We start from the raw sequence: 26,879 nt of genomic DNA, 5'->3' as shown, positions 1-26,879 counted from the left end.
TTTTTAAAAGGAGGAAATTTTCATAAACCTAAACATTCAAAGATTTCTTTGATTTTCATCCCTATATATTATTTTCCTTTGTTCAATGTAAATAATTTTCAAGGTTCAGCAGTTAATAAAATATGTGGATAATAGATTTCCTTCTGATTTTCCTCTGTTGGCATGAAAAGTCTGTGACGATGAACATAAGTATAACTTGAACTAAACAGAAACAGCTCTTTAAAATTCTTGAACTGAATATATGAGCACAGAAGTTGGGTGAATAATAATTCTGAATTACTCTTGGGAAAATAGAAATTCTACCATACTGGAGATAGGAGACATACTCAGTGGTAACTATAGCATCTTTATTGAAAAATTCCTCCCCTAGGATTTAATCAAGTGTAGGGATCCACAGAAACACCAGACCTCTGGAGAGATGACTATACAATGAAAAACAGAATATACACCCATCTCATTGCTAAACAAATACAAGAACACAGTATTTGACTCAAGTTCCTTTTCTACAAAATTATCTTCTCCTTTGGTAAAATTTCAGCATCAAATTATTTTTCACCAACCTGAATATAAATTATTGGAAAAAATTATTCCTCAGCACTTCATTAGCTACAATGCTGCACTGCAGCCCAAACCTATGCAAAGTTCATACACTTGTGAGGATATTAATCACATTCTGCTAGTAACTTCCCTATAGGCCTCTTTCTTGAACATGGGAATTGGAGGCTGTAAGATGTTAAAAGTCACTGTCATACATTATTTTTCTTCATTTAAAATCCAAAGAAAATTCAGTAAACCTTTTAGGGCAGGTGTATCCCATGTTGAAAGTTCAATTGGATTACAGGAAAACACAGAATTGAATGAGAGTAGATGAAAAGTAGGCATTCTTCTATGAAAGCAGAAAAATTTTATCTGAAGTTTGGGATTTAGTCAAGCTAGATGCAGAGATTTTATAAAAAAAATGTTATTCCTATGTTTCTTTAATAATACTATTAAAAATAATAGCATTTTAATACTTAGTATAAATATAAAATAGTATTCTAAATTTGTATAGGATTTCCACTGTTTATTATTTATAAAGTTACCAATAAAAGTATTAAAAAAGAGAAAGATCTATCTTTTCTGATATACAGTTCTGATACAAATATATATTAAATGAAGTTAACATCCTTGCAGCTTTACCTCTAAGCTTTCCATCATACATGAAAACATTGAATAGGAATAAGAGCATCAGAAGAATCTTCTAGCAAATAAGATTAACATGCTAAGTCTATTTAAAAGGAATAAAATTCAACAAGAATCAAATACAGAGCAAAGAGATCTGTTAAAATGTCTTGGACAATAAGGCTGTTCTAATCTACAGACTCCCTGATGGAAGTCAGCCAAAGTACAATGTGTTGTCACTTCATATTAACAGCTGTCCTTGAGAAATTTCATATCGCTCAAGTGTTGACATTTTGGCAGTAAAATGGAAATAATCAGAACAAGCACAAGTATTGCAAGCTGAAACAGTGATACTTTCTCCTGACATACTACATTAAGATCAGACATTCTTATTAATAGAAAGAAGCTGCAGATACAATATAAACAGCTGAACTATTATCCCAAATGCCACTCATAAATTTTGTTCACTATTACTGTGCAACTTTCAAAGGGCCAATCATTGTGCTATTTGACATCTAGTTCACTTCTATTAAAAAGAGAACCAGATCTATTCAACCTGTAGGCCATAATTAATTGATGTCTCCTTTATATAAAGGAAATAAGTATGACTAAAGTGATTTTTCCAATGGAAGACTGCTAATGCTACCAGTCAAAAGCATTACATGGCTATATTGTTTTCCCTTTTCAGCAGATTTTCTTAGGCTGGCGGGGAGAGATGGATGAAATGATAGGAGGGAAAAGAGAACAGGTGAATAATTAAATTGTTTAGAGCCCATAAAACTGTAAAGATGCAGAATGGCTGCATAGTGAAGAGACTCATCTGGAAGAATTCATAGTTAGCATGCAACCCATTGTGTTTTACAGAAAAGCTGTTAGTTTTACTGTAAAATTGTATGTATGTATGCCTCAGTGTATATCACGCTGGTCACATGACCACGGTAATGTGTTTGTACAACGCTGGTTCCCTTGTCTAAGAAACAGAGACGAGTACTGACTCCTATAGTCGCACACAACTGAACAGGGGAAACAGGCACAAAAGGAAGCATGTTTCAGTGGGATTTCTTTCAAGGCAACGTGTGTAAGAATTGTGGGTTTATAGCACAATCCCATGTACAGACTTTCCATTGTGTTTAGAAAAAATTCTCCAAGGGGAATAGTACAGGACTGTACTCCTAGAACTTTACATTTAAATTATACATTACACTTCATCTTAGCCCAGTGGTGGCGAACCTATGGCACGGGTGCCAGAAGCGGCACTCGGAGCCCTCTCTGTGGGCACATGTGCCGTTGCCCCAGCCTCGCCTCCCCCCGTGACCCCTTCCTCTCCAGCAGCCCCCCTGAAGGAGAGTCGCCCCTGAGCATGGCCCACCTGGAGCAGCGCAGCCAAGGACATGACAGCCAGGCAGCGTAGACAAGACTCTGCCCTCACACCCCACATGCAGTTGATGCTGCAGGGCGCGGGCAGAGGGTGTGACCGCCATAGTGCTGCTGGACTGCCTGGGCGATCTGCGGCGGGCCCTGGAGGCCGTGAGTGGCCCTGTGGGCAGGTGGAGCGGGAGATGGGGGCGGAGCGAGTACGGAGCAGGGGTGGGGCCAGTTTTGGGGCACTCAGTCTCTAAAAGGTTCGCCATCGCTATCTTAGCCCAAAGGCCAAGAAGAATTTGATTATAACTACATTTTTCCTATAAGGTAATATAGTTATATTAAGGGTTTTTTTATTGTCTCAGTAATACATTTAACTCATTAATACTTGAAGGAAACATTTGTTTGTGTATGTGTATGTATCTTTTGTGTCTTTCCCCTTTTTCTTTCTGTTAAAACTTGTCAGTTTCTTGAAGACTGCCTAGATAAGTCCCTGCAGGACTCTACAAGGGTTGCAAGGTTTTTCAAAAGTGGTTTGCTATTGCCGCTTTCCTAGGACTGAAAGCAAGTGACCCAAGATCACCCAGTTGGCTTTGCGTATAAGACTGAACTGGTATTCATGGTCTCCCAGTTTCTGATACCTTAATTATTACACCAAACTGTCTTTCATACTGTGTGTGTTGCATCATTTCAAACTGATGGTAACCCTCTCTGCATAGTCTTGAACTGTAATTCATTATAAACACAATCAGCAAATGACCTTTCTGCAAGGCCATCCAATGACCATCCACTTACCTCCCAGAATTCTTATAACAGAGGCCAAGAACCCTGATGCCTGGTGCCTGTCCTATTGCTGCCCCCTTCCTGCTACTAATATCATGTTAGACAAATATCCTCAAAATGTTTCTGGAGATCAGAGAACCTGCTAGTCTCAACTGAGGTACAGGATCCTACACTGTTGTCTGAGTGGATGTGATTTAACAACAGCTATCATCTTATGAGGAATCAAAGGGCCTTTTCCTGAGGCAGCACAAGCAGGTAATCTTAGAGGCAAAGATTAGTTGCTATAAATGATGGATAAGCAACACTGCAAACTCAGGAAACTGGTAAGAGTACAAAATGACTTTAGAATAAATGATGCTATTTTTTGATGCATTGCGAATATAGCTGATTCTTGAGTTATTTAAATTAAGTGAGGTAACGTGTCACTAAATGACAGTGAGAAAAAAAACCTTCCCGACCAAATGAATTCAAGGCTATGTGATAAAAAAAAAACTCTAAATAAAGTAGAGAAAATGTCAAACACTCTGTTCTTTTAATGAAAATCCAGAACACGTTGTCAACTTTTACACATGTCCAGAACTTGCCATATGATAGGATTATTTTTGGCCTCATAAATGGCTACACTCAATAAATGAAGTCATTTCAGCCCCACTTAGGAAATGAGAAATAGATATCTTGACTGAATTCCCATTTTTAAATATTTTAAAATAAAATCATATAGCTACTAAGAATTACATTATAATGTGCTAAATGCCATATTTTACTTCTGTGCCTATTTTACTTCTGCTACAGAAGTCTCTAACCTTTTTGGTCATTTACAAGCTTGGAATTATGACAGTGTGTTGCAGAGGGGGACTCCACTCAGAATATGGTTGCATAGCTAATTGGAAAAGAATTCACACAGGAATGGGGTCTGGACAGTGGGAGATCTGTTGAAATACCTATACTATAGATAACGATGTGCATAGATTTGTTTTTGAAGGGCAAAAAGTCATTCAGAGTACACATGGACATACACATACAGTATGTAAAAAATACTTCAAAGCAATTGCATCTTTTTTTGATTTGCACATTTGCTCTATACTTATGAGGTATTCCTGACAGGTGTTATATGTGTGCCCATAGAAGCCGCAAATCACTTTTTGCTTTTGGTATATGAATATGAGTATTGGCACTTATCAGGGATCTTTAATCAAACATACATACTGACAAAACAATATTTTAAAAATTGGTTGATTCAATTTTTACTTCATTAACAATACTGTTGATTCAAGTTAAACTTTTGATAAATTTGTTACTAATATTAACTACTACTTACTACTTTGACCCTGTGACCAGGTGTGGCACTTATTTCCCAGCTGCATTCTTTTCTGCTTGGATACTTGTCTGGCCAGTTGGGGCTTGTGATAATTCCATTTGGGCTGTGGATTTTCTGTTCACATTCAGCTGCATTAATCATAGATACAGTATCAATGAATTGAGTGAAAATATATTATATCATACAGCTAGATAAGCCAGATATTAATTCTCTGCTTTATGAAAAAAAGGAAGCATTTGTTAGAAGCTAACATGGTGTAATCATTCAATCTTAACTATCAACATCTACGATTAGCAAACTCATTACTGAGAACAATATGCAATAATCCGTAACATTAATTTGGGGAGTTATGCAAATAATTTGAGATCTCCATCCTCTTGAATATTTGGTGTGGCTGTTTAATGACCCTCCCATTCATTCATTTGTACATTCTTCTGCATGCATAGAAGATGCTTCCATTGAGTTTGAAGTCATGGTTATACAATATTTGAATATTTTGTATAGCCTATTACGTAACACTTTTCAATGAAATACCTTACAATCTTAGAACAGGTGCAAATATAAGAATACATGCATAAGATAAGATGTACTCAAGCAACTTCTTTAAAATAAGCTTCTCTGGCATACTACGTTTTACCTTCCTTGCAGTCATGTTTGTTTTCATGAAGCACAAATCCATTCCGACATTGGCATACATAGCTTCCAAAAGTGTTAATGCATTCATGCTGGCAGCCACCATTGTCCTTTGAACATTCATCTTTATCTATAAAATATACAACATGTTTACTCTGCAAAGAGAATTTACTTCTATTTTTCATAAAAAGGTACAATGGTTTAGTTAGATTTAAGTACCTATGGGAAAGTATTTTTAAAAAGACCCATACATAATGACAATGCAACAGGAAATTGTATACTGCTCAGCTTTTCCTTGATTTGATTGCAATTGTCTCACAATTGGTCAAGTGTACAGAAATAAAATCAAAATTATACTAATTATCAAAATTATAATACTTGATAAATTAATGTATAATGAGAATATATATTTTGTTAATTGGCAAAGCCTTATTACCAAGATGCTTGAAGCTTTATGTATTATATATGTGCATGTAAGTGTGTTTGTGAATGTATGTGTATGTTTGTGTGTGAATAACATGTTTGGTTATTAAATTACGTTATTTAGAGTTTGAATGACAATGTCATGCTTTTCCCAATTAACACTGAGACAAAAGTAAAACTGGAGCAGGATACAATGGTTTGGCACTGGTATTGAATGATGAAGTAAAAATCTTATCTATGATTTATATAAACAAGGGTTCATTCCAGGTTGAAAAACTTATAAGAAAACAAATTCTAATTTACCAGATTAAATTTAAAACAAGTAAACCTTTTACAGATTACTTGCAAATCATGTCCAGAGATGGAAATCAGCCTTCCAATTTTAAAATGATCCTTTATGTATTTTTTTCTCTCTCAATAGTTCTTATAATTAGAAAAGATCCCTTTTCAACAATATATTAGATGTGATTCATTCACAAAGTACATGGTCATCTTTCAGATCCTCAAAGAGCTAGATATGAATGATATCACATGGCCTGTATCAAAATCTTTGCATGATTTCAAAATAAAAGTGCTCTCCTTGGAGGCAGCTGTCTTCCGTGGAAAGGAAAAAATGTAGGAGGATAGATGAGTGACTGAGTCATTTTTCCAGCACTAGTGTGCTCAGCGATAGAATAATTATAATTTTTATCTGTTTATTGCAACATAATTATCTTTATGATTCCCCAGACCTATTTCTCTGCCAATATATATCCATTTTAGATAATAAATCTTTCCACTAAATATAGTAAATATTTCCAGTTTCAGTTAAGAAATAGAACCAGCAGTTTCTTTCAGCTTTCAGGCTTGTAAAATGAAGATTTAAACAATGTAAAACAATTTGGAAATTAATCTGAAAAAAGTAAAAAGTATCTTATTATTTTACCTATAAATATTTTCTTTTTTTCTCTCAAGAGAATGCTTGAAAGTTCACGGTGATCAATCAAGCATTCTACATTTGTATTTCTTATTATGGACGCAATAGTCATACAGTGCGCTTTATCATTTTTACTTGTTCAACACTTCTTATTGAAGCTACTGATCAGAGTCATGACATACGATGCAAAATCACTTATGAGCAAGACATTCCATGGAACTTAAAACAAATAAGTCTGGGACTCTTGGGCAAAGGAGGTTATTCTCTTTGCTGGCAGGACAGAGCTTTCATATTCTTCAGAATTATATCTTATTTCAGCCTAAAGTCAAAATTAATGCCATGCAAGCCTATCAATAGCTTTATGACCAGAATGAATGGGACTGATCATCTATTGCAGGCATGTCTCAACCCAAGTCCTCTAAACTAGCTGATATTTAAAGCGATGAGATCTGGGCTGCTAGGACCCAGATTATAACTAGCTAGCCTTAGGAGACACAGAAAACTCTTTTCCATCTAGTATTTATCTAGATTTTTCACCTCAGTTCTGTTAGCCTCGAGATATCGTAGTCCAAAATACATGGAGGGATTAGATTTAGGACAAATGTTATAATCTGCCTCATAGCTTCAAATATATATCATACCAATTTTATTTACCGGTACTTGCCTTTCAAACCCTCGTTACTTTTCAGAGAATGTGGACTCTTAAAAAGTTGATATAAAATGTCTTTTGAGTCTTGTTAATCTCTTCCAGATATTACAACCTGAGTAAAGTATTTATGTTACTCTAAATAATATTTTTACTGAATTTAGTCTGCAATCTTACTTATATAATAAAATATACTCAATGTACTTAAAATAGATTTCCACTGAATTAAACAATATTGATTCCAAAATTGTAGGGAAATATAGGATTGTGCTATAACATTATAAATTATGTTATCATAGGTTTTTTTTTTAAAGGAAGTATTGTAATCTGTTCTGTTTCTCTTAACTTCTCTAATAAACCTTTCCCGGAGTTTCTAACCCAGCGGTTCTCAACCTGTGGGTCGGGACCCCATTTGGGGTCAAATGACCATTTCACGGGGGTCGCCAAACAACGCAGTCCGCCATTTTTTCCCTTTTCCTTAGCTGTGCTACTCTCTTTTATTCTATTGGCTTTTGAAAGCCAATAGAATAGACTCTCTTGAATAGAGTCTAATTCTATTGGCTTTCAAAAGCCAGTAGGAATTGTCCAGGCTGTCTCTGCCCTGCTGAGCCCACCAAAAGTCCCATTCTGCAAACGGTGCTGCACCAGTTGAGTAGTCTTCGACTTACGACCGGTTGAGTAGTCCTCGACCTACGACCAGTTGGGGATCGCGGCATTAAAAAAGGTTAAGAATCACTGTTTTAACCTATCTGTTTACCAAAGGTGCTTTTTTCAAGAGGCAACTGGACCTTCTTGTTTTTCTTTGAAGACATTTTGCTTCTCATCCAAGAAGCTTCTTCAGCTCTGACTGGATGGTGGGGAATGGGAGGATTTATACTCCTTTCAGACAGCTGGCCATTTGCATTCTTTTAAAGAGTCATTGAGGCCACTAGGGGGTTTGTCTGTGTCCTCAGGGTCATCTGAGCAAATGGGTGTAGAGACTTCTTGGAACTGCTGAAAGGACTGTGTTGCGAAGCTGTGTTTTCTACAGGATGTTTTCTGCCCTGTGTCCATTCACTGTTGAACACAGGCGCAAATGTCTGTGTTGTCTGCATCTCAAACTGAAGTGTAAATGGTTGCTGCAGTCTGCAATTTTTCTGGAAATCCATTCATACTCCCATACCATTTGAAGGATGTTCATCCCAAAGTGCATAACTAAAAGTCTATGGAATTTTCAGTCATCCAAAGGTGCTTTTTTCAAGAGGCAACTGGACTTTCTTGTTTTTCTTTGAACTTTGGGACAACCATGACCTGGATAACTGAGAATCTCCATAGACATTAACTTATGTGTGCATCTTCTTTATTGTGTGAAAACATGCCATTTTTAAGGGAAAAAAAACACTTAGAGAAAATTACTGCAAATAAAAAAAAACCAATATAATTAGGAAAGTAAATGAATAATGAAATCTGGATAGTAAAATAATAATATGCATTATAATTATAACTAATAATATATGTCCTTGTCATGATTATTATAGTATACTGCAATCAATATTAACTTATTTAATTAAGTGAAAAATTGAAACTGAACTTGTTAAGAGACAGGCCATTCATCTTGATTGGAACCAAAAAATGAAAAACATAAGCAAATCTTATCCTGGAGTTTTCAAAAACTTTAGTTGTGTGTGAAAAACCCAAACATTCATACAAATCACACCTATTTATTTGTTTTAATACCTGAGAAGAAGTGAGCTTTGAAACCTTTTTTTGAAACTGTGTTATCAGATTTGAACTCAATTCTCATGTTGTTATACTGGGATGTGATAACTTCAGGCACTTCTGTACCACAAAATTTGCCATGTGGTTTGGAATCAGTAGAAAGGCCACTACGGATTTCCACGTAATCGTATTTGCACACCTAAAAAATGAAACATCAGTATTAATCCTAATGTAACTAAGAAATATATTTATCTTTCAATTTATACCTTCAACCATGAGAGATAATGTGGTTTAGTTCTTTTTCTTTATTTTATTGCTTGCATTGCTCATTACATCACAATTGATCAAATATAGAAGAGGCTTTGGATAGTTTTTTTTCTTGAGTAACATGACAGACTAGAACCCTTCTGATGGCAGGATCTTAATATCAGCTCAGTTGTATTATGATTCAAATTGCTATTAATAATAATGAGTAATGCAAAGAGTGCTGTTATACCTATGTATTTTTTCATTTTAATTTGCCTTCCTTGATATTTCCATATGTTTGGTTTAATTTAAAAACTTAATTTTCCATTTTGGTTATCTAAATCATGACTCTCTTCTATGTCTGTAAACTGGTATTAAATGAGTTGGAACATTCTTATTAATTTGTTAACTAAAATCTTTTTAACTTTTTTACTGAATGAATGATATTCTCTATGGAAAGACCTAACATTTGGTCATCTTGACTTTTCCTGGCTCTTAAAAATTCTAATTCTAGACTAAAATTTTGATAGTGTGTTGATATATGTTTTTAATTATGGGAGTATATTCATGTATGTTCATGTAATAATCTCCAATCTCAAAGTGGATTTAGAACAGTAGTCATGATTTCATTTGTGTATTGATTTCAAGTGGATTATTCAGCATGCAGCTAAGAAAGCCCAAGAAATAAGAATTAAGAGCCCATTAAGAAAACAATAATTAAGATGAATATTTTTCATTAATAGGATCTATTTTATATACTGCTACTATTGATTACATAAGCAAATATCAGCTTCGGATGTCATTAACTTACTTCACTCCCTTCCAGTTCAAAGAACTCAAACTTCACTGAGATTCTATACTGGGTGGGAGCAACAAGTTGCCACACACAGTGTTTATTAGGAGGGTATTCTTTGGGCCATCCTGGTGTTGTTAGAGTCCCATTCAGTTTTGTCAGAAGACCCCCACAGGCAGCTGGAAAAAAAGCAAAACAATAGATTCATAAAGTTACAAGTTCATAAAATCATAGTTTGTACATGCGAAAAATATTAAATAGTAATTAATTAATTTTTTAAAAAATTCAGTAAAAAAAATCTATTAATCTATTTTTTCAAAACAAAACAGATAAATTCAAAATAATGGCCAATGCTATCTATTAGCATATATGGACTGCAGATAGGGAGGCTGAAGAACAATGTAGATGCATGCACAAATGTTGTTTTGTTTTTTAAAAAAGCAAATACTGTATGTACTGTATCTTATGACTCTCAGAAAATCCCCCAGTTTCTTCTTTTTTTTAACTCATATTTTCAACTTTGTATCAACTCAAACTGTAGACTCCTAAAAGTCAAAATAGAAAATAAAAGACAAACCATAACATAATCCATGGTGGGTCTAGGACACGGGTGTCAAACTCGATCGTGTCACATGACATATCGTGACATATTATGTTTTTTGCCTTTGTGGAGCTGGAGTGGGGCGTGGCCTGCAAGCTGAAAACCACTGTCCTAATTCATCTCTTTATTGCAATTATTGAGAGTATGAATGAAGCTATTGACACAAAGATAATTTGCCCTGTGCAATGGAACGAAGTCAAAACTGTTATATAACACCATGTTTTAACTCCCATCTTTCTGAGTTACTCTAATGGACACTTGGTGGTTCATTCAGGTATATTAGGCAACTGCTACTGTATATTTAATATTTAACTATTTAATAGTTCTTTGTGGCCAGAGGTCCTTGTTTGCTGCCTTATCTACAAAGTGGAATGGAAGTAGAGGAAAATGAGCATATTTGCAGTAATCTGAGACCTGATTTTACCTTATTCTTGGTAAAAACCCAAGCAACTTTATAGACTGGTGATAGTAAAGAGACTTAACAAAGTAGCAGCATGGTAAGTTTTATCTTTTTCCTGTTTTATTTAAATACACAGTGCTACTTTTAGAACACACAAATGTTATATCTAGAGATGTTTTTAATAGTTAAATATTTTCCGTGGTTTCATAAAATTTATACCCATCTCACTAAGAGCAAGACATACTGACATTGAAAATAACCAGCTGGCTAGAGTAAACTTTTATTAACTCACTATGCATGGAATCTATTATCTGGTCAGCATTTTTGAGAAATAGCTGATGTAAGGGTTATAACACATATACAAAACCAGCCTTGGCAAGAATGTAAAATTGGGCTTAATGCAGATACAGTACTTGCCATAAAAGCAAGCTATGTAATAAAGCTAAATTGTCTCTGGAACATTGAAAATTAATACATGCAAGTACCTTCACAACTCTTCTTATCAGGCCCAAGCTCATAACCTGGATCACAAGCACACTGGTAACTGCCCAGCGTATTCACACATCGTTGTTCACATCCACCATTGTCCAATTTGGCACATTCATCTTCCTCTGAGAAATAAAAATAGCATTGCATTCAAACATAAACATACCACTTTTTTCTACTGTATTACAACAACAGCAAGCTTGTATTTATAACTCAAACTATGATTGATGTAAGCATTTTCACAAAGTAGGATACATCTAATAACTGAGAAGACAGGCACACTCCTTTAAGCATTGGCCTTATATTCTGTCAGTCCCAGTTGATTAGACCAGACCAGAAAATTAACTCCACGAGGAGGCTGAAATTATTTTTATTGAGATTGGCTATAATAACAGAATCTTGCAAGTCTGATTGTGTTATACCCATCCCCCCTTTTTATACCCCAGTAAATTGGAGAGGAATCTGCCTGAGCTGCTTCCAAGTGTTATCACATTGCTCTAGATCTAAAAAATGTTTTAGTTCCTTTTCCTAAGTAAAAGTTCTTGCATACTTCCATCATGAATATCTGTTACCCAGAGACTTATTATTCTCTACTTCTGTTGTTTACATTGATCAGCCAGGGATACAGCTGAGACTGAAATAATATGCTTTGTAATTTCATTTATTCAGAATAAGTGTAGATAACGTATAGGAGAAATTAGCACTAGTTAGGAGGAATAAAATAAAGCAAAACTTTCCCCCTTAATTACTTAATCAGGGACTTGAAAAATAATAAACTTTGTCAGCTCACCCATAAAACATTTAGAGGGCCAAGGAATACTAACAATACAAGACACTAGAAGGTGAGCATAAGCTCTAGAAGGGTCCCCAACCCCCAGTCCATGGACCGGTATCGGGCTGCGGCATGCCAGCAACCGGGCCGCACAAACAAGCAAAGCACCATCTGCAGGATGCAGGCAGCACACAAAACCACGCCCCTCTGGACCGTAGAAAAAAACATCTCTCCACATAACTGGTCCCTGGTGCCCAAAAGGTTGGGGACCTCTGCTCTAGGAAACGAGATAGCCCCATACTATATTTTTTGTAATTATGCTCTTAGAATGTCCTCTTTCTTCATTCAGTACAGCATAGTTTTTGTAGTTATCCATTATCTCATAAGATCTATCCCATAATTGATTCCGTTAACATGTAAGATATTTTTTTATTGCTTTGGACCTGCCCCTATCTGCTTCCCACTGCAGGGAGAGGATTTATTCATCTGCTCTGCTGATGGTTGCAGCTAGGTTTCATAGGGTACTTGGTGGAATTCCTGAGTACTTCATTGAGTCAATCAATTAAAACCTCTTGGATTCACTTGAGTTGGAGTTCTCCTGTGGAGGTTCTCTGGAGTTGCCTGAGATATGGGATGATTTGATTATCTAGAAAGAGTTTTTTTCCTGTTGTCATTGAGGAACTGGATAGAGACAGTGGAACTGTGACTGCATCAACTATATTTTAGGATAATGCTCCTTCTTGTTGGTTAAGATCTTACTACAAAGGTTGGGTTCAAGTGGTGGTAGATTCTTCCTGGAGAGAAGGAATAGTTCCATATATGGTTAAGGAGACAGTGGCCTGGCACTGATTAAGGATCAACAGAAGAGGAAGGGAAGATTGTTGAGTAGATGATTGCCCTGGATGAAAAGGATTATCTGGATCACTTTCTATCAGGTTCAAACCTGGGCACAGTATGGATACAGTATTGATCATCCTTGCTGAAAATATCAAAGACATTCAATACCTTAAATGCAGGGTATGGGAGTGATATGACCCACTGGATGAGGGGTTTTTTCTTGGCACATCTGTTTGCATATGGTTGTTTTATACTTTGATTATGGGTTTTAATTGACTTCTGCTATTTTCTGATTATATATGCTGCCCTGAGTTGAGCAGCTGTGTAAATAAATAAATGCTGCTATATTCAATTATATTCAATTGATTCTTGTATTATATTCACTTAGCTGTATATTCTCATATTCAGTATACAGAGGCTCTATCTCCACCCTGCTTTAAGCTATCTCCAGTATAATAAACCCTTTTTAGGCTACCTCCAGTTTAATAAACAATCTCAGCTTCAAAAGAATTGTGTTGCGATCTCCGCTTTAAAATGAACTCTTAGCAAAATTAGTGAGAGAAGTTGCTCCTAGAAATGCATTCAAATCACTTGGGATCTTCTGGTTTAGGAAACCACTTTATGGTGAGAATAAATGAAAGATGAAAAAGAAACCTGAAAACTCATAGATTAAACTAATCTGACAGTCTCAGTTGTGAAGGCTACAGGATTGGGGCAGAAGCAGGAAAAAATGTCTGAACAATAAAATAATCTACATTATTTTCTTCTGAGTTTTATCATTAGCAATAGCAATTAAATTTACATGCTGCTTCACACTGATTTACAGAGCAACAATTTGGATCCTCATTTTACCAATCTTGAGCTGGTCAGGATTGAAAGAATCAAACTCCTGGCGATGTGAGCAGAATTAATCTGCAATACTGCATTCTAATCACTGCACCAAATGTAAATACCCCACTAATTGCCCAAACTGTTACCTTTAAAAAAATTAGCAGCAAATCCTGCTTTATTGACTGTTCCATCAGAAACAAACTTCATCCACAGGGTATTTGAGGTAGATCTTATATCTTCAGGTTTATCATAGCCACAAAAATGTCCAATCAAAGGGCTGCTTTCACTCATTCCATCTCGGACTTCTAAATAATCATAGGCACAATTATCATGTCTCTCAATCTGCAAATATAAAATGATATTTGATCAAAATTATAATATGCTAACATATGCTAAAATTATAATATGCTAATATTTCTGCTAACAATTTTTAGATTAGCTGCATTACTTAGTTTCTAATATAAAAATATTTGCAGTCTAATTATAAAAGCTTCTTTACACCTCATTAAGACTAAATGTCAAGGATTTATATTATACTGTTTTCTTGGGAAACCTATTCAAATTCTCAGCAGGACTTCTTGAAAAAGTAAAATTAAACTGGAGATAGATTATGTTGCCCACAAGAGATGATTATTTGTCATCCCTGTGGCCAAATACATATCAAGCTGAATTTAAGGTAGATGCAAAAATCAGAAGTAGGAAGTTATAAAGCTTGGAAATTCAACAGTTAATGTATTTTATTGAGCCACAAAAATCATTTTTAATATGGTTTTAATATAATAGATGAGATTGGAATAATTTTTGCCTTAGGTAAAATTTAGTACAGTAAAAATTTATTTACATGATTCAGTCCAGTGGTCTATTGAGACTAGCAATTCTAATTTGGAAGCCATATTTCTTTCATATCTCCAGGAAGCAGGGAAGGTAGTATCTTTAAACAGAGATATTAGTACCACAAGGCTTCCATTCTATAACTGTGCTATAGATATTTTATATCTTACTGAGAATGCTTTTCCCTCAGTCATTAGTCCAGATGAGTTTCATTAAGATGGCTCTTTAATCTTTTGACATTTCTTTAGAATACAGTTCTGCAACCTGAATTGATTGATTATGAGCTGGATTGCAGTGTGAATTCCTATTATTTTTAACAGCTAATGAAAAGGAAAGAAAGTAAAAATCAGACCTCTCCGTATAAAAACTTTATAAATTTTATTTTACTAAGTTTCATTTATATATTTCTATCTACCTATTTTATAATCCCTGTGTCACAAAGGGAGTTTGGACAATGTTATGAAATATATTTTCCTAGCCTAGATCATAACACAAATCAGGAAAGGTTAGAATTATAGGCTTGTTTAACAGCATGCAATAAATATGGCTGCCAGCAGAACTACACTGTAGAAAAATTAAAATTATTACAAAATTCATTACAATTGTGATCCCTTTATAAAATATCAGCATGATGTAATTGTATGAAGAGGGAAATGAGAACAAAGAGATTTTAGAAAGAAATAAAAGTCCTATTCCTTAAATAGACTTTGGAACAGGATTAGTTACTTGTTAAAAGAAACTATTGTCACTTTTTAAAACACTCCTATTCAAATAGTGAGATAATATAAAACCCTTTCATCTTTTGAAATTTCTGCAATGAAAAAACTCTCAGTGAGAGGAAATATGAACTACTGTATGGCTTTATGTTCTACAGAGAGTGCTTTGTGTCTATGTTGGCTTAATGAGGATTCCCTTAAATGTCACTGTCTGTTAGCCACGAGATGGTTTGCTCAGATCAGTTAAAAGGCTTTACCTCAAATGCCTGAAAGGTTAATCCGACATTGTAGTTCTCTGATACTGCTATTTTCCACACACATTCTTTCATTGGTCTGTAGTCATCGGGATAATTAGGAGACTGGATCTGGCCTTCATTTTTATGTATCTCACCTCCACAAATTGCTAAAGAACACAAAAAAAGAAATGTAGGCTTACTTCTGGTGTTTACATTTTATTTTTTATGAGAAGTTATTTGTGTTTGGAGGACCCATTCAAATGACAAATATGTGAATCCTTCATCAAGTGTTCCTGATAAAATTTATGTTTAAAACTGTATGCAGTGCAACACAGTATGTATACTGTAAATTACAGACTGGATAGGAGCCATAGGAAATGACCCAGCAGCTTCAGTGTCTGGGCCAATACCTGTTAATGTAGGGGCTTCCCTTTGTTGCCTATGAAAGGGAAATAAATGCTTGGCGTGCACGATGGGAAATCTGCAGTGCATGGAAAATTCCCTTCTCATCAGAAAGGAAGCTCTAAGCATGCAAAACTTGGTATGCTGCCACAGTTTGCAGGTTTATTACCACTCAGAAGGGTCCAGAAATATCTACTGAGAGATTAAAACACAAAATACGATACTTGAAAGTTGTGTAAGATAATAACTATATTACCGAAGTATTCTCTGTGAAAGACACTTGGTAATTATTCAGGGGCTGAATGCAAGAAAACATTGATTTGGCCTGGCCTCCATAATGCATATCCACACCTGAACTCATATCTACCCACCCATCCTTACTTTAACACATAAGGCAATCTTCTCCAGTTTGATCCACTGTAAGTTTATTGGGTCTGTTATTAATAAGCTTCAGCAAATCTGGCCAGTAAAGAAGACTGCTAATTATCCAAGAAATAATCTAAATAATTGCTCAAATCTTTCCTCTTTGAACTGTAAAAGCAGTCTGAGGAAAAAAAATTAGCAAGTGATTACCTCAAGAGCCATAGTTTAGTATTTTGGTATTCCCCTTCTTTTCTTAAAATTCACACGTCATGCCAAAATGCATGTTCTGCTGAATTTGGGGCATAGATGTTAATCTGGTATAAAAGTTTAACCTGGTTGATTTGCCTAAGGACTCACCTTCATAAATGGCTGCAAAACCTTTTCCTACCCAGTTGCTGCTGCTGCGGAACTCGATCCACATCCTACTCTCGCTAGATGTGAGGATATTTGAGAGTTTATCTCCGCAGAATCTGCCTAAAAAAAGGTAAAAAGTGAGACAATGGATTTTAAGGCATCTCTAAAGATGATGCCATGCAGTGTGATATAAACAGTCTGAGATCTACAGTTCTGGAAGATGGATGAATGGATGGATGGATGGATGGATGGATGGATAGATAGATAGATAGATAGATAGATAGATAGATAGATAGATAGATAGATAGATAGATAGATAGATAGGTAGGTAGATATGGACAGATGGACTGACGGACAGACAGACAGACAGATGATAGATAGATGAAAGAGAGAGAGAGATAAGAGAGATGATAAATGTTATTTTTGTTTGGGGGGATCATTTAAATTTGGCTTAGAATTGTAAATTTATTTAATTCCCTACTGGAAATGGCAATGTGTCACCCAACTGGGGGGACTTCAAGAGGCTGTAACAAAGGATGCGCAGACAGTGCTCGCCAAACCTTGATTTAATCACTCTTCCAGCTTTTACTCTGCCACTGCTTTTACTCTGCCACTGCTTTTACTCAGGTAAAGGCATGGCTGTGCTGGAGTAAAGTGGGGGGTAGTGTGGTGTTTGACAACAGTGGACAATAATACATCTGTAAATAGCCAGATGAGAATAAAATAAAATTTATTGTGGAACAAACACTGGAGAAGAAATAATTTCATTTATTTTTTTAAAAAAAGCTTTACTGTGAAGGAAATAATGCAGATGTGTAAATAACAGACACTAACTTACTATGTTTAAGCTAAACTACCCTAACCTATATTAATTGTGAAATCATATCTTGAGATACCCATTACATAATATCATCCTATAACACTTTTCCCAGCTTTTCCATGTGCACATAAAAAAAGAAGTAGGATTTGGATGGCATGATTGTGGTTGCAATCTTGACTTTTTTTACCCCTCCCTACAGACACCCCTGCTTGATTCAAAATATTAACTCCATTTCCATTTATATTAGTGTTATTTCTATCTTTCAGTTTTCAAAAGTGACCACCATAGTTTCATACCAAGCAGAGGTGATTTTCTCCAGTAGCCATCTCTTACTTCAATGTAGTCATACCAGCAGAGGCTGCTCTTATAGAGGTCCATTGTTGTAAAGTTTAGAACAATCTGGAATAAATGTAAAAGAGAAAAATACCCAATAAATTGGTTTGTAGCCCGACCAAAAAGAAAAAAGAAAGAAAGAAAATTGGGAAGCTTTTCTTACCAGTATATTGGCTTTAAAGTAGAAGAAGATATTTCTAAAATAATTTTGGAAGTCTTACCTTCCGAATAGCATCATATGGGGCATGTGTGTGTTTATGACAGACAGAAGAAGAGAGGACATGTGGGTGATTAAAATAGGAGATCAAAAACTGCTCTTACAGACGTAATAGAAGGAAGGGATTGTTAATTTTCTGATAAAATCCAGTAATAAGGATTTTGAATTTCTATTTTGTTAGTCATGATGAACCTAACAGATTGCATCCATTTCATGGTAGATATTTTAGATAGTCACTAGAACTTCTTTAACAAAATCTCTCCTGCATATTCATATCATAAACATTTATATGAAATGCATTAATTGTGTGTCCTAGTAATTTTAGCAGTGAAACATATCAGATGCTGCTATGGATTTCACCACCCTTTTAACAGAGGGAAAAATAGTGTCTGATTTCTTGCATCCTGCAAAGCAATCAGCTGGATCAGAGGTCAATCTCCACAGTGGCATCTGAGATAAGAATCCCTGATTATTACCACACTTTAGAATAGAGACAATTGATATGTCTTTGATTTCCCGCAGGCAGGGGACAGAAACTTTGAAATGTAGGAAGGGGATAAAAGCTTTGTATTGATTTTTTTTAAAGTAAGTTTTAATACTGTGGTTTGGCCTATTATACAAATAGACACTTATTGTGATCATAACTGTATCAGAGGTGGCCAATCATTTTCTGGGCAGTGTCTGCCTAAAGCATTCCAATAACATCAGAGTATTGATTATTTTGAATGCAACCATTTTAAGATGGAACATATCATATTTTGAACAATTGCTTTAAAATGATTATTTGCTATTGTGCAGTTAATGAAATTTCATACTGCAATGGTATACTTCTTCTGACAACCACTTTGCATATGTCCTTTGTATGTGAATGGGAATCTATCCATTCTCTACTTGCGATAAGGAAATAAAACACTGATATTTGAACAATAAACTTAAATGTTTACTTACTGGTTTTCACCTGCCCATAATTTACATAGAGTACACTATGAAAATCTAATCATACTGAAGTTATGGAAACATTTTTGTAATTTGATGTTAAGAGATTTATAAACTTCCCAAAATATATCAAGATATAAAATAGTATGCAATATTCTAATGAAATATCTAATTTTGTTACTTTATTTAATAGTTTATTAAATTGTATATATTCTTGGAAGGAAAAGGAATAAGTTGGTTAATTCACTGGTTTCTACACTCATATCAATAAATTTCTGGAACTGATACGCTGTTCCCTATATTTTATATAGCAATTGTTTTATGTCATTGACGTTTTTTAAAACTCAGCAAGTAGAAACAGTAATTATGTGAGAGATCTGTGACCAAATTTTACCATCCTGTGTTATTGTTATGATAATCAGTAGGAGTGTTAGCAAATACTACACTAAATTCTACTAGTACTTCAGTATTATTATCAAAATGAGATTTCAGGATATATTTTAAATATTTCTTTTAGTTAAAATGTGCCCAGTAGCATAATGCTCAGATATTATCTGCAATATGCATTCTTTTAACACTCTGCCACACACACACACACACACACACACACACACACACACAAATATATAGATAAATAGAAGGATAGTGAGGGGAAGGCAAGAACAACGGATGGATCAGCAGGGTAAGAAAGAGAGGAGGGGTAGCAGTGGAGAAGCACCAGCAGTGCCAACGCTGAGCGCCCAGCCCAGAATGATTGCAAGGAGACAACCGGTGGATGCAAGGATAGGATTGGCAAAGATGAGAGGGAGTGAATTCAGGAGTGAGCTGGCAGGCAGCCCAGCTGATCGCACATAGATGGGACGAAAGGACGGAGTAGAGCTGCAAGCACGCATACCCAGACATGAAGAGAAACGGGAGAGAAGAGGACTCATGATGACAAATAGTGGAGGACAGGAACAACAGGCAGACAAATGGAATGGAGGAGAGGGGAACAGCAGTGTAAGGGCACTTGGGATACTGAACTCGGATCCACGGCCCAAAGTGAGTGCGGGGGAGTGGTTAGTAGGCATACCAACAGTAACAGCACCAGGAAGGAGAGGAAGGATAAGGAGGGGAGAGACAGAAGTTGTGGAACTGGAGTGCAAACAAGGGGAGGCGGGACATTTATTTAAGGCAATTACGGTCAGTTAAGACGAATGGCTCTATCACACGGTCAATGTGTAAAAAACTAGGTTAACAAGGCTTATAAGAGATCTTTCTCCACCCCAATGCTTTACTCTGAAGACGCTGGCAGTGGACCAGCGAAAGCTAAGTTTGTTTTAACATTGTAAATAGTTGTTTTTATTGTTTTAAATTTTTTAACAATAAACAGCTGATTTATATTTATCCCGGAGTTCGAAGATTGTGTAGTATTGAATAGATATGCCCAGGATTCAGATTTTTACAGTTATTAAGGAATATATATATATAGTATAATGACCAAGGAGCTAGAGAGGTGAACTCAACCTTCAGATTTCTACAATAAAATAAACTTTGCTTGTTATTTTCAACTATTAAGGATCTGGCTATGGCATTAGTAAACATCTGGACTTTTCTGTCCTTTGCTCATGACTATTGGGACTGGTAAAATCTGTTTATAAGTTTTTGGGTTTAAAACTGGGATCCAAATAGTTAACACACAAACTGGTTACAATGCAGTGGAATTGAAGCACATGGTAGTCTGGCACCACAGCTGTGTTTACGACTGCCAACTACTTCCATGACTGATTAAAGAATTAGGCATGCTCCAGCCCATCCATTGAAATGGATGGACTAAAGCTTTATGAGTAATATTGGACTATTACCAAAACAAGTTGATGTATTAGCAATATGTTATTTTCTTTTTCTTATATGCTATAAATTGTAGGATTTCTGACATACATATTTTTATTTCAGACCATATGTAATTATGACTTGCTTAATAAAAGTAAATTACACACTTCATAATGAAATATTAAGTGTATTTTAATTATTTTCAAAATTCAATTTCTAGTGACTGTTTCTCCCAAATGCAAGCACACTTGTACAACAGACTCAATTATTTGAATTAAAACAAAAAAAAAGTTACAGAATTCAGTTTTGTTCTTCCATTTTTTATCCCTCCGAGAATGCACAAGGCAGGATGAAAAACTATTTGTTACATTTCTTTTCCTTGTGTTATGAAATGAGGCTAGTAGGACAGTACTATAGCATGGTCACTCAGTAGAGGAAGAAAAAAGCACATTAAATGATGGAGAGGTATGGCATACTGGACATGGAATCTCTCAACAGAACAAAAATCTTTCAAAACTGGTTGATAGGATAACACAATGGCTAAATATGACATTACTTGTTGTCTTCAATGCCTATAAAGTTACTTTAATACAGGGGTAATCAACCTTGGCTCTTTTATGACTCATGGACTTCAACTCCCAGAATTCCTGAGCCAGCTATGCTCAATTCTGGAAGTTGAAGTCCACGAGTCATAAAAGAGCCAAGGTTGACTACCCCTGCTTTAATATATGTTCTGCAACAACAGACACAGAAAAACTGGAGACAAAGCAGAGTTAAAGAGGACCCTATGGTTACAAATTTCCAAAGTTAAACAATCAATGAACAGTGGTCAGCACAATTAAAAAATCAGTGGCTATATAAACAAATCAGAAATAGCAATGATGTCTGATGCAGAGTAATCTGTTTCATTTTCACAGCTCTATCAGAATGCAGTGGGATAACTCAAATAGGTTCTCAGGATTTGACAAAACTAAACAAGTTAAGTGCAATCTTTTCATCAAATGAGCAATTTTCAGATAACCATTTGTATCAAAGAAATAACTAACAACCTTTGATCTGGGACTAAAAGCTCTTCCCATTTCTAGGAGAGCTATGGCCCTGACAGGTAGTCAGGAAAATTCCTGAAGTTTAAAAGCCTACTTAATTTTTTTTCCAAATTAAAGGGTTGAGACATACTTCTGATATGAATGTTAAGAAATAATAAGAAATTTCTAAAAAAAAAAAAAAAAAAAACCAAGACTGGAAAACTGTTTCTTTTAAATCCCTATGCCACAGGTCGGCAACCTGCGGCTCCGGAGCCGCATGCGGCTCTTTGAGCCTTCCCCTGTGGCTCCCAGCCTCCTCTGCCTTTGCAGAGAGAGACAGAGACAGAGAGAGGCAATTGCGCTTCCCTGCTTTTCTCTCTCTCTCTCTCTCTCACTCTCTCTCTCACTCTCACTCACTCATTCACTCTGTGTGTGTGTGTGTGTGTGTGTGTGTGTGTTTGTGTGTGTATGTGTAAAAGAGAGTGCACTCACAGTGTTCTCCGAGGATCTGAAAAACTTACTGGGCGGAGCTCCTCCCTTTGCTGCGTCTCTGCAGGAAGCAGGAAGCAGGAAGGGCAGAAGAGAGCTAGCTAGCCCAGTTAGGCTGACTCAGGAATTCTGGGAGTTGAAGTCCATGAGTCATAAAAGAGACGAGGTTGCCTACCCCTGAGTTGTTGGACAACAGCTTGAAGCTTGCCAGGTGAGCAGCAGATAGGAGGGGGGGGGGAAGAGAGAGGGAGGGAGAGAGAGAAAGAAAGAGAGTGGGGGAAGAGGAGTGGCAGACCAAGGGCAGATAGAGAGGGAGGGAGAGAGAGACACACACACAGAGAGAGAGACCATTTTGACATCTAAAATGAAGATAACACTGCAAATATCCTTTTTTTACCTTTGTTTGTATGTAATTTTATTCTCTTAAAGCGTTCTCTTGGTGATCATTGTTTTAATAGTATGGATATTCCCAAAAGTCATATTTTTATTTTTAATGTGTGTGTGCGTCTGCGTGTGTGTGTGTGTGTGTGTGTGTGTCAGAAAACAAATATATACATATATATATATATATATACATACATACACACACACAAACACACACACACACACACACCTATAATAAAGGTAAAAAAAGATATATGCAGTGTTATCTTAATTTTAGATATCAAAAGGATTTTGCGGCTCCCGGTGTTTTGTTTTTGGTGGGAAACGGGTCCAAGTGGCTCTTTGAATGTTTTGGGTTGCCTGCCCCTGCCCTATGCTGTCTACAAAAATAGTAGGATAATCTGTTTTTGAGCCTCCATCAGTGTGTACCACGACCAACATAACTAAAATCCACGATGCTAGTATTTTTTTTTCTAAATGTGAAATAACCAGACTGTCCTCATTTTCACATGAAGTTTCAAGCATAAATGGATCTGCAATAAGAGATTTATGATCTCTTAAGAGTCAAAATAAAAGGGATGAAAATGTAGTTCAAAGGCTTTATTTCAGTGGTTCTCAACCTGTGGGTCGGGACCCCATTTGGGGTCAAACGACCATTTCACGGGGGTCGCCAAACCACGCTGTCCGCCATTTTTTTTCCTTTTCCCTAGCTGTCCTCTCTCTTATTGGTGGCCACACCCACTTGGGGGTCACCACAACATGGGGAACTGTATTATGGGGTCACGGCATTAGAAAGGTTGAGAACCACTGCTTTATTTGATTAACCCACTCTTAACAAGCCCAAGCCCTTCAGTTTTAATGCGTTAAAATTTCTAATAAAATAAATGTTTTCTTTCTCGGGAACCAGAGCTGGAAATCAGAGTAAAGTACCTTTTCTCCAGCAGTCACTGAAATTCTCCATATGCAATGTGTGTATGACGGATAACCATTTGGAAATCCTGGCGAGGAAAAGTTGCCCGTAGACTCTTGCAAGGTTTCGCCACATGCTGAAAGACATCAGATAATAGAGAAATTATGAGCTCTCTGAGAAGGGGTGCTTGAGTAAGCATGCGTCTTCTTACTGGGATTCACCAGAAGCAGAAAGAGAAATGCTTGTATTCAAATGACCATCCTTTATGCAAAGCCGTTATTTCAAGAGTCAGCCAGGGGTAAATACTTTTCTAGATAGTTTTCTTTAAATCAAAATTACAGCAGGCTTTAAAATTGCTCTGTTGAGTCACCCAGGCAAGCAAACTTTCTTTCTTTTCACTACAATATTGTAAAGGGGGAAAAAAAGCAGTGCTGAAAAATAGCTATGATGCAGGAAATCAACTACCATTTTCATTTAATCACTATTTGATCTAGGATATATACCAGATTGTATTTGTTGTGGCAATATGCCAAAACAAGTACAATCTGGCATATATCCCAGATCAAATAGTTATTAAATGAAAATAGTAGTTGATTTCCTGCATCATAGCATTGGTTTCACTTTGTTTTCAAATATTTTATCACTAATCAGGGAGAAAGACACAGATGCAATATGACCCCCTGGCTGTTTAAACTACTTGAGATTAATCACATAAGGAATCTTTGTGATGACTTTACAATCATGCTGGTTAGGCATGTGAAACAGATCCAGAAGCACCAGCAAAGTCATATTCCCCCTTCCAGAATCTGGCAAAGTTACCCACCAAAATGATTAAAGCAAAGTTAGTACAATACTAGCGGCAAAATCTCAACAAACAGATCTAATACTGTAGATGTTTAACCAGCAGCTGATTTAATATAGCAGAATTTTCAGATTAAAGGGGCCAACATTTTTGTCACCTTAATTTTTAAAATCATGTTGAAACCTGAAGAAGTCAGCAATTTACCTTTCCTCTTTGCCCAACAATAGTCATTATGCAATCTTACACTTTGTTGATGAGACAGGTTGTCTGTGTCATACTCTCACCTACTTTCATTTGTATTTTTTAACATCAAGCTGTGACAAATTCCCTCCCACACTGCCTATTCTAAGAGTCTATACCTGCTAAAGAAGGGTGCCCAACAGGGTGAGCAATAGACAAATGGCCAGCAGGCTCAGGAAACTGATGCAATCCTGAGTAATCTGGTCCTGCCAAGAGCACATAGTCCAAAACCTGCTCCTACAGACAAGTACAAGCCTTATGGTGCAGCACGCTTTCCCTCTCCCTTGCCGAGTAGAGTAGAGTAGAACAGAGCTGGAAGGGACTTTGGACATCTTCTAGTCCAACCCCCTGCTCAAGCAGGAGAACCTATACCATTTCAGACAAATGGTTATCCAATCTCTTCTTAAAAACTTCCAGCGTTGGAGCATTCACAACTTCTGGAGGCACTGATTAATTGTTCTAACTGTCAAGAAATTTTTCCTTAGTTCTAGGTTGTTTTTCTCCTTGATTAGTTTCCATCCATTGCTTCTTGTCCTCCCCTCAGGTGTTTTGGAGAATAGCTTGACTCCCTCTTCTTTGGGGCAGCCCCTCGGATATTGGAAGACTACTATCATGTCACCCCTAGTCCTTCTCTTCATTAAACTAGACATACCCAATTCCAGCAACCGTTCCTTATAGGTTTTAGCCTCCAGTCCCCTAATCTTTTTTGTTGCTCTTCTCTGTACTCTTTCTAGAGTCTCAACATTTTTTTTTACATTGTGGTGACCAAAACTGGATGCAGTATTCCAAGTATGGCCTTACCACTTCACGTGATCTTGATTCTATCCCTCTGTTAATGCAGCCTAGCACTATGTTGGCTTTTTTGGCAGCTGCAGCACACTGCTGGCTCATATTTAAGTAATTGTCCATTCGGACTCCAAGATCCCTCTCATGGTTACTACTATTGAGCAAGGTACCACCTACTATACCTGTACATTTAGTTTTTCTTGCCTAAATGTAGAACCTTACCAAATGTAGAACATTTACCTGGACTACGCATCAGTCTTTTTTGCAACCACTACTTACGTAGTAATGATATTATGCAGGGTTCCTCAAACTTGGCGCTTTTATGACTTGTGGACTTCAACACCCAGAATTCCTCAGCCAGACCCGATATAATGTTTGGTGTTACCTCTTTCATTTTACTACTATACTGACAATTAGCTATTGGTAATTATTTCTTATTTTACTAATCTCTGACAATATTTTGTTTCAGCAGCTCTGATGAATATATTTATTTTTCTCTTGCGTGGCAATTTTTTCATTTTATTCTCATCTTACCCCATTGACATAACAATAATAGCAACAAAATAACCAAGCTGAAAGGGACCTAGTCTAGTCCAAACGTCTACTTAAGCAGGAGACCCTATACCATTCCAGACAAATGGCTGTCCAATCTCGTCTTAAAAACCTCCACAACCTCACCAACTTCTGGAAGCAAGCAGTTCCGCTGATTTATTGTTATTGCTGCCAGGAAATTTCTCCTTAGTTCTCTCTTTGATAAGTTTCCATACATGCCAGGTCTAAAGCTAGTGTATTTCCTGGACCTTGTGCTGAGCTTGAGTAGGAAATGATGAATGTACACTATCAACACTTTGGAGCATCCATTCCCTGCTCCCTGATAAAGGAATGTCACAGACGGGTGTGCAACACATAGGTGTAGCTTCAATCATATCCTTTTCTTTTTTTTAGCATACCCTGCAGATACTTCTGCTACTACACAACTTCTTAATTATCTTTATGGGCTTCAATCAACAAGTGGCTTTTTCTGTAATTCTGAATGTCTGTTGAACATCTCATATTTGAGACCTGCATTTTCTTATCACAGTGCAGTAGGCCAGTCACAGGAATAATTAAAAGCAAATTAATTACAAAATATTTTCCAAGCCTTTAGATGTAACTCAAAAAAGATCAGCTATTGGATTAAGATAGTACGGGTGATATTGCTCTCTGGCTAATGTTATATTCAGTCTTACCTAAATTTAAACATGATAGCATGGCAAAAATAGCTATTAATATAATATATATAATATAGTAATATATAATATAGTACTATAACAATCT

General features: G+C 36.2%; 1 protein-coding gene across 4 annotated transcripts in view; it reads right to left on the bottom strand.

Moving 5' to 3' along the window:
• The window catches only part of TLL1 (tolloid like 1), a 139,572-nt gene that overhangs the window by 7,922 nt on the left and 104,771 nt on the right, over positions 1-26,879 (bottom strand). For 2 of the 4 annotated variants that reach the window (XM_039347450.1, XM_039347451.1), the window contains exons 9-18: positions 23,755-23,870; positions 17,925-18,027; positions 16,812-16,928; positions 15,711-15,856; positions 14,053-14,248; positions 11,466-11,591; positions 9,998-10,158; positions 8,959-9,139; positions 5,262-5,387; positions 4,625-4,752 (exon numbers count right to left, since the gene is read on the bottom strand). In XM_039347450.1, the coding sequence (XP_039203384.1) occupies positions 4,625-4,752; positions 5,262-5,387; positions 8,959-9,139; positions 9,998-10,158; positions 11,466-11,591; positions 14,053-14,248; positions 15,711-15,856; positions 16,812-16,928; positions 17,925-18,027; positions 23,755-23,870 (1,400 nt within the window). Of the gene's footprint in view, positions 1-4,624; positions 4,753-5,261; positions 5,388-8,958; positions 9,140-9,997; positions 10,159-11,465; positions 11,592-14,052; positions 14,249-14,907; positions 15,058-15,710; positions 15,857-16,811; positions 16,929-17,924; positions 18,028-23,754; positions 23,871-26,879 lie in introns of those variants that run through there. The other 2 variants (XM_039347452.1, XM_039347453.1) reach the window with 2 other exon arrangements.

This window comes from Crotalus tigris, unplaced genomic scaffold, assembly GCF_016545835.1.
Source record: "Crotalus tigris isolate CLP2741 ecotype Arizona unplaced genomic scaffold, ASM1654583v1 scf7180000018073.2002930, whole genome shotgun sequence".
Classification (NCBI taxonomy): domain Eukaryota; kingdom Metazoa; phylum Chordata; class Lepidosauria; order Squamata; family Viperidae; genus Crotalus; species Crotalus tigris.
This window is presented reverse-complemented; position numbering and strand designations above follow the sequence as displayed.